The sequence below is a fragment of the Maylandia zebra genome, linkage group LG11 (genome assembly GCF_041146795.1).
Source record: "Maylandia zebra isolate NMK-2024a linkage group LG11, Mzebra_GT3a, whole genome shotgun sequence".
Classification (NCBI taxonomy): Eukaryota; Metazoa; Chordata; class Actinopteri; order Cichliformes; family Cichlidae; genus Maylandia; species Maylandia zebra.
This window is the reverse complement of record NC_135177.1, coordinates 34,385,608-34,397,713: the sequence shown is the minus strand read 5'-3', so window position 1 is coordinate 34,397,713 and position 12,106 is coordinate 34,385,608. Positions and strand designations below refer to the sequence as shown.

At 38.6% G+C, this 12,106-nt stretch overlaps 1 protein-coding gene across 1 annotated transcript in view; it reads right to left on the bottom strand.

The window, feature by feature from the left end:
• The window catches only part of rftn1b (raftlin, lipid raft linker 1b), a 125,050-nt gene that overhangs the window by 30,565 nt on the left and 82,379 nt on the right, over positions 1-12,106 (bottom strand). The window contains exon 7 of the mRNA XM_004568534.6: positions 10,129-10,332. Coding sequence (XP_004568591.3) covers positions 10,129-10,332 — 204 coding nt within the window. The remainder of the gene's footprint in view (positions 1-10,128; positions 10,333-12,106) is intronic.

Here is a 12,106-nt window from a genome sequence, read left to right as displayed (position 1 = left end):
CCCTACGTTCCATTTATCATTTGTTTCCATACAATTCAATATGCACACTAAACAGAAGACTAGAAATAGGCCTGAGTTTTGTAGTCTATCACATCTATTAGACATCAGATTTTATTTCTTTTTGGCAGAAGGCATTCTTTTGTTTCATGTGCAAGCCGTTTCAACCGTTGTGGTTCACTGGGACTCTGAGTGGAGCGGAACCATAGTTGACTCCAACTCTATGTCCCCTTTGGACAAATCCACATGTTTGTCCACGCCAACGTATCCTAACGTCTTCATTTTTCAACTGATGATGGATACACTTTAAAAAGAAGTAAATTAATTAATATTTGTGTATTTTTGTATCAGTCTATCAAGACATAGTTGGTTAAATTAGTAGTTAAACATATTAGTAATATAAAGACAGTTTTCACTGTGGTAGCAGAGCAATGTAACTTGTGTCAATTTTTCAGGTGGAAAATGATAAAAAGTGGAAAACATTTTACATCAGGGTGTTGATGACATTTTATCTGTTTGCTTGCTGCTTCTGATCAGTTAGTGTACAGTGAATTTTCAGAGGCACAAACCAATGATGTGGTTCTGAGAGTCTCTGTAGCCTTGACTGCTTTTTTTTCGCTCCTACATATAGCTATTCCTTATAGAATAGAATAGCCTTTATTGTCATTGTACAGAGTACAACGAAATTGGAGTGCCACTCCCTTGGTGCAAGATTCAATAGTAAATATAAATGTAAAATATAAAAAGTACAATAAAACAATCGCAAGTACTCAAACAATAGTAAGTACGATATATACAGGATAGCAGCATTAATATAATGACAGTATGAATAGCAGCATAATATAATGGCAGTGACGGTATGGTATAGCTAAGCAGGTTCAATTGTTTTTGTGCTTATTTACTACGGTGATAGCTCTGGGAAAGAAGCTATCCCTGAATCTGTTTGTCCTGGTTTTATGTGACCTGTACCGTCGGCCTGACGGTAATAGTTCAAACAGTTGGTTGCTGGGGTGAGAGTGGTCCTTGATGATATTGTCAGCTCTGCTGAGGTACCGAGAGTTTGCAGTGACCTCCAGGCTGGGCAGAGAGCAGCCAGTGATCTTCTGGGCTGTGTTGGTGACCCTCTGCAGTACTTTCCTGTCCGCAGCTGAACACCCTGCATACCATGTTGTTATGCCGTACGTTATGATGAACAAGTTTAATGCAACTCCTTTAAAAATCTACTCTTCAATCAAACCAGTGTGTGTGATAGTGAATCCTTGTGTGAAGCATGAGCCATCTGAGTGCATTCGTATTTGGTCTCATGCCCAAAGACACTGAAGTGCTCCCAAATGTGTGAATCCATTTCCTCGCTGGAACTCTGAGATTTTCTGTCAAAACCTACATACAGTTACATGAAACTGTATTGAAATACATGCATGTATCCTGTGCCAACACACCCACAAACACCAATTCTTTTTCTTTTCTGAGTTTCTTTCACAGTTTGATTAAAAAAAGAAACTTATTGGAATTTCATCTTCACTGCCTCTCACTTTCTCTGTCTCTCTCCCTTTTTTCTGCCTCTGTTGACTGCTTTTTTTTCTCGCCCCTACATATAGCTATTCCTAGATGTGGTGTTTCTTAGCTGACTCAATTATAAACTGTAAACAGCTAAAATGTTGCATAATTTATGATCTGTTGACAACAAAGCAACTATTTGGAACAGGTCGAACAAGTGAATCAATAGCTGAGATGTTAATTGAGCTGTAGGAGTTGTCTAAGACATATTGGTGGACATGTTTGTAGTTTACAATGGTGGCTGTAGCTCAGGAGGTAGCGCAGGTCATCTACTAATTAGGCTGGTTGTTCGATCGCTGACTGCTCCACTCCAGCATGCCCAGGCGCTGAACTCCAAGCCTCTGATGTGTTCGTGTGAATGTTAGATAGAAAAGCACTTAGGAGTAGAACAGTAGTGCTGGTGTGTATTGTGGAACCAGCCCGTTTACAAACAGCTGAATTGTATCTCTGACTCCAAATGTATTTATTAATACATTTAATCTAGTTGCTATTATTACATTAAAAATTCATATTGTGAATATTTAACCTTTCTCAGCGCTATTAGCCAAACCAGTGAATGTGAGTGAGCCCACTTTACTGCTGGCGAGCTGGAAAGTGACCATGCCCCAGGTCATGTCTGCTGACATGATTTAAACATGCATGCCAGGTGCCGCCTCAGAGAGCTGGAGACAAACCGCTGACAGCTTATCCATATTTCAAACAGGACGAGTGGACATTCGCAGCGAGGGACAACTGGAGAAAGGGATTTCAGTGTCTAATGCGTGCGGATTGGATGTGGCTCTTCCCCATAGAGCCAGATGCATGACAGCTGGCAGGTCTGCACCTTTGGGTTACCAGGCAGACTTCAGCTGGTGAGGAGGGAACAGAGGGTGGGCAGCTTAGTGACTGGAATGCCATAGAGTGTCGGATACATGGGTCACAACTACATATGGGTAAGAATACAACAACTTTATTTATACAATAATGTGTATTTTATATGAAATATGAATTTGTGATCGGTAATATCATCCCTTCGTTTCCATCTTTTGCTATGCTAATAAAGCCAAATGGGAGTTATTCAGAGACTCTGTAAATGCTCTTTTGGACCCAGCTAAAGAGAAATTCTGAAAGTGGCCATTTTTCTTTTCTGACAGCTGTGGAATGGATTGATTCTCCATCCTTTTGGGAATTACATGCGTGAAAACAGGCAATTATGCAACTGCATTTTTGTGACTAAAGCTGATGTGGGAGACAGCATTTCTCACAGAAACCACCGTAAACATCAGCAACATTTGTGCTTCCTCACTACTGTCAGACTATTTGTTACCTGTGTGCCTGCTGTGATATTGACACATACAAAAGGATAATCCAATCAAGTCATTTTAGACACTTGCAGGTCATGATGAACAAGTTTAATGCAACTCCTTTAAAAATCTACTCTTCAATCAAACCAGTCTGTGTGATAGTGAATCCTTGTGTGAAGCATGAGCCATCTGAGTGCATTCGTATTTGGTCTCATGCCCAAAGACACTGAAGTGCTCCCAAATGTGTGAATCTGAGATTTTCTGTCAAAACCTACATACAGTTAAATGAAACTGTATTGAAATACATGCATGTATCCTGTGCCAACACACCCACAAACACCAGTTCTTTTTCTTTTCTGAGTTTCTTTCACAGTTTGATTAAAAAAAGAAACTTATTGGAATTTCATCTTCACTGCCTCTCACTTTCTCTGTCTCTCTCCCTTTTTTCTGCCTCTGTTGGCTTTGCCCAAATTTAGAAAGCAGTAAAGGTTGACTGTCATGCATATGAATAGCTCAATGTCTCACAACCGGGTGACAAATCCTCATTGTGGCTCTAGAGATAGCTTAAGCTATACAAGTAACAAAAGCAAACTCCTCGTCAACACCATTACTGTCATTTCTTTAGTAAACAAACTCAGCCCCCCCCACCTTGGTTCCAGCTGGGAGGTAGTGCAAATTTGTATGCTGTGTTTATGCATGCGTTTGTGCAGATATAGGCTTATGTGTGTTTCTGTTTGCAGCAAGCTCCCCAGTGTGAATGAATCTTTAATGCACGTCATAAGATTGGAGCTGTATGCAGCTTAGAATCTGTAAATTTAATACAGCTATAATATATCCGACCTTGTGATCAGGCGAGGTCTCCACAAACACTGCTGCCACACCGGCCAGCACTTTCACCAGCTGAGCGATTCATTGATGCACACACATACACATGCGTATGCAAACAATGCCACTTAATGCTTTCTCATCCGGCTTCACCATGGAAACCCTTCTTTAGAAGTAGCATGGGGACACAGTGCGCATCCCTTTGGACCGACCTGACTGTCAAGGTAACATAGCACTTAGAACACAAGGCCTGAAGAAACATGATTTATAAAGTCCGTCTCAACAATCAGTGAAACAGGTTGGTTAACATGCTCAACGTCAAACCTGTACTTTTATAAGTATACACGGGTTTATTGCTCCATGCAAAAAGCAGAAGGTCTTTGAACTACAAAACAGAGAAACCACATTAATGGTACTGATTAATTGTTAAACTTGTCTAAATATGAGAATTTTGAATGCATGAAGATCCGTGAATTGGAACTATACATATAGGTAAACAATTCAGAGATATGAAAGCCTTATTAATGCTATGTACTAAGATATTTTATCAATATTCTGTGGTTTGAAAATGTATTAAATCATTAATTATCCAACCATACAACCACACAATCAAACTAGTGTATCACAAAATAATCATGAGCTACTTCTACCACAATATGAAAGTGTCATCAATTTAAAAAGACCACAAACATTATAAGAGCGATAGATGATAAAATCATAGATAAAAATCTACATGACAATTCTGTAAGTCACACACGGCGGTCGTCCAACCTTTTTATGACCTCTGCTTGGATGAATGTCAGGTGACTGAGCATATACTGGGAAAAGTAATTTCAAACCTTTTTTTGGGGCAAAGTCAACAACAGTCTACTCTGTACTTGTGGTTTCACGTCCCAGTAACTCTTGGAATTTAAGTTACGGATCTCCTTGCTTCAAAATAATCCACAAGGACTCTCTTGTTACTAAGACATGTATCTTGCCCCATTTCACTATATTTTTAGTGCATACACGTGTTCACGTTGATTACATGAAATATACTAAAAGTACCTCAAAGTACCCAACGAGCCAATCAAAAGCCAATGATATTTCCTCACCCATGTATGGGTGACAATGGTCAAAAAGATGAGGGTCATTTTTTTGGCATTACTTGGTCTATATGCATGCTGTCAATACAAAGTAGTTAAAGTGTACTAATAGAAGTACAGAACTGGAACACAATGATAGACAAAAATGAGAAATACTGGGAATTTCTATGATTACTGGTTACTGACCAGTAATCTGACCTGATTACTGGTTTTCCACCAGCGTTTGACAGATGGTTTCATCTGTGCCAGGCTTACTAAATAATCATTTAATATATAATCTGATAAACACTCTAGAAACCTTTGTATAATGTTGACTCCTGGCCAGTCTCATTGTCCATAACTCCTTATTTCACCATAATTTAGTTTTGCTCTTTTGGGAGCTGATGATAAATACTTGTTATGCATGGTTTTCTTGGTATGGGTCATTACTCCAAGCACAGCTGTGTTTTACTGAAAAAATATCAAAATGAAATTCACGTTGTACTTTCAAAAATGTCAACTTGTCATTTATAATCTGCTGTGGATTACACAGCATTACCACTGCTCTGAAGTTTCCAATCAGGCACATTTGTGAGATTTTAAGCTGATGCTCTGAGCATTTTTCCCCCAGGGTAAAAAATGCCACGCTCTTCCTGCCTTCAGGCTATTTGCCTGTAAGCACGGCAGATGCTCTTCAGTTGCCAGAGCTTGAATTTGTAACTTTGTAACAATCCCAATCTCATTTTATTCAGGCTATTTTGTAAGGAGCTGTCTGAGTTATAGATTTTCTGAAAGAAAGGACTTATCTGTCTAACACAAACAGACTTTGGAACTAATTTGGGAATATCCAATTTGAATGATGTATTTTTATATTGTGGTGGCATAAAGACCTCACAAAATATAACTGCACACTGTATGCGAATTATTAGGGACTTGCTCTCCCCACACGCGTAAAGCAGGGGTCAAAAGCTCCCTGTCAATTAATATACACATCACAAGGGGAACAAAAATAACCTAAGTATAATGAACCCGTGGCTGTTTAAAGCCTTTCTTCTGGCAGTGCTTATAAATAAGGGTTCTGTGTCAAATGTTAATGGACATGCATAATCACACAGCTGCTGAAAAAATCCTGGGGGGAAAACTTTGTCATTAGCAGGTCATTTTTCTGTTGGCTGCAAATCAATTCATGTTATGAATAATAACAAACAGGTAGAGAGGATGAAAACAAGGCATCTTGTGAAGAAACTTTCCAGAATGATAGCTGTGGGATTACTCTGTTTTCTTAATTGAATCAATGAATTTACTTCAAATGCAAACACAACTGGCAGCAGCTTTGATTAACAAATGATTTATATTAATATGTAGATTAATTACAGGATCACTTCCTGAATAACAGTAGGTTAGCGTTTGACTTCATGCTAAAACCACAAATTTACTATAAGATATTATGAACCTTACTTGGTTGAAACAGATAAAGGCTATAAGCTTTCACTACAACGTCTCTGAAAGCTAACTTGAAAATATTGTAAGAACGTTATGCATGCTAGCTGCTCTTCATGCAGTTGTGCCAACTGCATGCTAACATCAGTATGGTAATGTGCTCAGTGTCACTATTCTAAAGCCCCGTCAACAAGTGAGACCCATTGCACATGTGCACATCACTTTGTAGCTGAAAGCTGGTTACTAGATATGGCAGGTTCTGGCTGCATGGATAACTCGCTATGTATTTAGCAATATTCTTCATTTCTATTAGTCCTTTCAATCGCACGCCTTAAAGTTGAGGTGAGTTTAACCCAGTGCCTGCCAGCTTAATGTCACTAACGGTCACTTATGTCACTGCTGATATTTTAAGGTCTCTGGCAGTTACAGCACTACTAGCTTCAGTTCTGTGTGAACAAACTATAGCTGAGTAGTTTTCAGTATTTATAAAATTACCAAGTGAAGTTAAAAAATGTCACAAGTCTAGCTTATATGTTGCCTTAATAGTGCTAAAAAACAGGTAAAAACATCCACCGATCCAGGTGAGACATTACTATAAAAATAAGATTTCAACATCAAGGAAAACACAGGGCATAAACAAATCATCAGGATTCTAACTATAAACTCTATATACAATATGCCCACAACTAGCTCGACACTGCCACTGGACATTTTTTAAGCCTAAAGCAGAGCTAGGGAGTTGTCAGCTACTACTAGCTCTTCTTAGCTTGGTTACTCTGATATGTGATGTGAATTTAGAGTTAAAAAAAATACTGACTTAAAATAAAATGTGTGTACAAGAAAAACTCATCAACTGCTTTGAGTATATTTCAGAATAAATGAACCCTGAACAAGTTATGAAAACATCCACTTGTCACTCAAATGATCTCCCTCCATATATATAATTTATATATCCAGGTAGAAGTCTCATTGAGACTGAAAATCGCTTTTTCAAGAGCGACCTGACCAAGAGGGCTGCAGTTTTACTTATGCATGGCCTCCTCCACCACCTGTGCAGCAACCAATGCCTGACTTTGTGCACCTTGCGCTTCATTTCTGCTGTAAAGGTGAGTATATTAACATGTGAGTCTATTGGGGATCCCTTGCAATAGATGCAGCCTCAAATGACCATTAGAGACCCATGTGGGAACAGCTCTTAATGAGACTCAGTGTCTCATTTACAAGAGAGATCAACTGTACAAATAAAGGTTAAGTAAAAAAATGAAAAATGAAATAAAAAACTTGATTCCATATTTCAACCCTGGATGTCGTTCCCTGATTCAGTGAGACATTTTATAATGAAGCTAATACAAACTAAGCCAGCTCAGTATTATTAAAGTAATAAAAGATGTAGAATTCAAAGCGGCACAACAAAATTAAAGTGAAAAAAAAAAACAGGGCAAAAGGTCAGTCTTAAAAAAATAGAATAATTATACTCATTAGACACACATGACAACCTAGCCGCTCTGTCTCGAGGCTGTAAATAAGGCTGTCACTGTCACTATATCCTCCCATCCAACCACATATCTGTCAGTCCGTCTCCTTTATTGTATTGCTGTCAAACATTTACACGTTGTTAATGAGGTTGAGATGGTCCCCTGCAACACGTAGACTGTCTCGTTCTGAATTCAGAAACTCTTTTCAAAGAAGTTGCTAAATATGGAGACGGCAGGAATGGATACCAATTCTAAAGCCCTAAGCTGCACGGCTGTTTGATGTAATTAGCTGCTAACAACAAACGGGTGCTGCTTTGATGTCATACTGCCAGCTGCTCTCAAGAGACCAAAATCCAAAAAGTACAGCATTCACCTCTATAAAGTTGTCTGTTTTCCAAAGTGGTTGAGCATAAGCTGTGAGGCAGTGAAGGTAGAGCGCGCAGCTGATATGCTTTCTATCCTAACGAGTAAATTCACTGTTCAAGAGATGCATATCTTAGCAGCACGAGAAAAACGCAAAATATGTTAGAGGACCCTAACAGGCAGAAAACATTGAATCATAATAATACACTTCATTACTCCATTCTCAGGACATAAAATATGCAAGGAGGCACTAATTTGTTATCAGGTTAATTATCTGTGTTTCAGAGTTACTGAGGCGTTCACTTTCCCAGATTAATGAATTATGACTCTTATTTACTCTGGCTGGCTTTTTTCTCCAGTGTCAGAGTAAAGCACAGAGCCGCTGGGGTCTGATGGAAGAGGAAAACATCTTCCAAATGTATGAAGATTATGTCAGAGATATCACACTGATGGAACTGCAGTGATGCAGTGTCTTAATTTACTTCAAGGCCTCTAGCATTTCACAGTGCTGACCAGCAGCTAATGTTAGCCATACGATGTATCTCATCTTCATTCATGTGTAGAAAAAGTATTTCAAAGAGTTCAATGTGTGCTACAATGTGATGCAGAGTTTAAACGTTGAGATTTTTTCTAATATTATGATAGAACGAGGAAAATAAGCATAATTTCAGCTAGTTTTCTGATTTAGTCTTTGGGCGAAGGATCTGTTACCAAAACTCTGGTCACTTAAAAACAGATTCTACAAAATCATGTAGAATGCTTACAATGCCAATGTTAAACACGTATAATCAAGCTCAACATCCTAGTGTGTTTGCTAGTGTTTCACCCAGCTACCGTTTCCCTGTGTTTTATAGATAATCTCAACTGTAATTAATTTAACTCATTATTCAAGTCAATTTTTCTGCAAAAACTCTTGCCAACTACTTGTTGAGTAGTAGTTATGGGCTATGGAGAACAGCTGCTAGCATCTGCAGCAGTCTGCTAGCAACCAAAGCAACCTAGGGCAAACCAACCATGTGGGGGGCTTTTAGAGCAACACCCTCTTTTCAACCAATTTCACCTAGCAACCAGCCAGCAACCTCCAGCAACCACTTGAGGAATGGTTGGGGAATGCACAGTTTTCCCTACTGGTTATCTTACTGGTTGCCTTAAGATATAATTTCTAATGTGATTAAGAGCACAACTTTTTTTTTCTGATAATCCAAATTGTTTGCGTCATAAGTCAATAGTTCTTTGTATTGTCGTACCATTCACTCATATACTTTTCACAATACAGTATATCATTGTGCAGTACACTGAGCTAACTTGGTGGAAGGTGACTGGAATAATAAGACTGGCAAAGACAGTTGTGTTGCTTGTGTCATAGAGAGGACAGAAAAATGGCATAAAATAGGTAAAAGCTGTGCAAAAAGACTTCAGAATTGTCTGTGAACTCATTATGAGTATAGCCAGTGATCTTTTATCAAACGTTTATAAAAAATAATAATAATCCTTAATTGGGGTCAGAATTTCAAACACAATAGTGATTTCTTCTGCAGTTGTCACATAGCGTCTATGTGAAGTTTCCATCCTACAGGATTGCACCACTTCTTGACACAGAAGGAGAAAAAGTACAAGAGCAATTTACTAGTGTTAATCAAATATAATTTCATTGCTTTCTGGAAGAAAATAAATGTTAGCTAATGCATAATTAATGCCATACAGGGCAAGGTGCATCATTACCTGTCACAGTCTTTTCATTTTATAGAGGTTGAAGTGAACTGAGCTTCTGCCTGACATTCACATTTTTACTGGCAATACAGTGAAAGGAAAAGGGGTAATTTGGGAAACTTTTTTATATTTAATAACTGTAATAGCTTTGAGCATGCCAGTGGAAGAATTATTCTGCTGAAGCCAAGAAGCCAAGCAACGATAAAGACTCTTTTGATATTTAAGGGAATATGAATGCATTATTCAAGTGTTTTTACATTTCAAACCTATCATTCTGCTTGTGTGTATGTGGCGTTTACCCAAAATCACAGTGTGTGGAACAAAAATAAAACCCACACTGAATATTTTCTCCAAAAATAATTTTTCTTAGAAAACATGTATATGCTGCAGGAACAGCGAGTCAAGCCTGCTTACCATTCATGTTGCCCAGGTGGAAATATCCATCAACCAGCGAGGCTCCGTTGTTGAAGTGCTGGGTCATGTGATCCAACCAGTTGGCCTCCACCCCTTTGACCCCTTCGTCACAATTTTGAACTCGCAGAGGCACCTTGACAGTGTAGTACTTCACCTGGCCCTCTCGGACCGGTGGGTGGTTGTACAGCGCCAGCAGATCGACCCCTGTTTAGGCAAGACATAAAACAAAACCAGTCACAGTTTTATTGGTTTTAACTCACAAAGGTTTATGACAATACAGATGTAGCCTTTATGGAAGCCCCAGAATTTACTGTATTATTACTGAATCAATGCTGTACATTGGCTGCAATCCAAAATGTAGTTTGGCACTGTCTGTAGGAGGACTTTCCTTCTCTTCAGCTGCCAGAAGTTATACGAAATATCTGCGTAAATGGCTGCCTGAGAAACAGCCCTGTTTTGTTGCTGTAAAGCAAAGGACTGTCTGCTGTATTCAGCTATAAAAGGATGTAGAAATGAAGCATTTCTTCTCAATCTTTAATGACTACTTTGGAAAATTTCTATTTCCTGAGACTTTTCAAAACTAAAAAAAAACAGTTAAAATAAATTGGAAGTACATTTATTTCCTATGAGAACAACTATCAAGGAAACTCTGCCAATGCGTGGACAGTCAACAAGCTTCTTGGCCAAGAAAAGCTGGCTCCAGTGTTCATGGTCACCAGCCATCAAAGGCAAATAACAATTTGTGTGCTTTCATGTTTTTCAGCAAGTTTATTTTCATTTCCTGGGGAAAAAATGTGAGACTGAAAAGATGAAACTTCTCCACATGAAGCTGTCTATTACTAAATAAACAATACAGTAGAGGGGAGGGTTTGCGTTGGTCTTTAAAAAGATAAAATACAAAAGCTGAGCTCAAAAAAATGAGCCAGCACTGATGTGTCACATTGAATCAAAAAGACTTTTCAATAAACATCACCCTGAATTGTCAACAATTAAAATTTTAAGGCCTTTTTTTGGTGCTACTTTTGTTTCAGCAAGCCAAGATTATGACCGTAAGCAACAACAAAACTGGAGTGCACATAAAAGTAAAAGTTAAAGTTACATTCATTTTGTGGTGGTCAAGAAGATTTTAAGAATCTGATACATAACTTGTGTGAAAATAGTATTTTTCAGGAAAATGTGCATGTTTCTTTCTGCATTGTTTTGTGTTAGATTTGTGTTGTCCTGCGACCCGGTGTGTAGAATAAATCTGTATGCAAAACACTGTGGTATAAAATGTAAACATTACCATATCTGGAACAAAGGCTCCACCTGACAGGTGCGAAATAGACGAGAAATGAGAAAGTAATACAAGCAGAGATTTATGATGCCCCAAGCTGGACTCACAAATACGCTGGAAATCTTTTCCAAGGATGCTGCTTCTCCAAAAACAAACGTGAGTTGAATCAAAAGCATTTTAAAGCTACAATTTATCCTCCTCTTCTTTTTAATGTTTTCCAAAAGTGATGTAACTCTGCTGATGCAGAACTTAAAAGGGAGCGTTTCATTGTAACCAAGTTAATTCATAGTATAACCTTGAATAATGCATTAAAAGCGCTGCAGCTAGCTGTTGTTTACATCAAGCAGAAATATGCATAATGCAGTGGGCCTCTGGAGAGAGAAACAGGCTTGGAAATTTGCCCACAGTACGTATGTCACTGCTCCTTGCTCATATCATACTAAATCAAAGTGTAAAGAGCCTTATTTGTTGTGATGTGCGTGAGTGAAATATTTGCTCTGCTTAGCTTTGAAAAAAACACAGAACATGAGATGTGAGCGGGGGTTCGAATCGGGCCGAAAGCATTTCAAATCTAGCCTGGTAACATTTTCCCCTTTCTTTCCAATGCAAATATCACGCTGTCATTCCCCAAGTGAACCAGATGGATGAGCAGAATGTGCGGCAGTGCCACCCACCCAGCCACACATGCACTTGGGGTGGGAT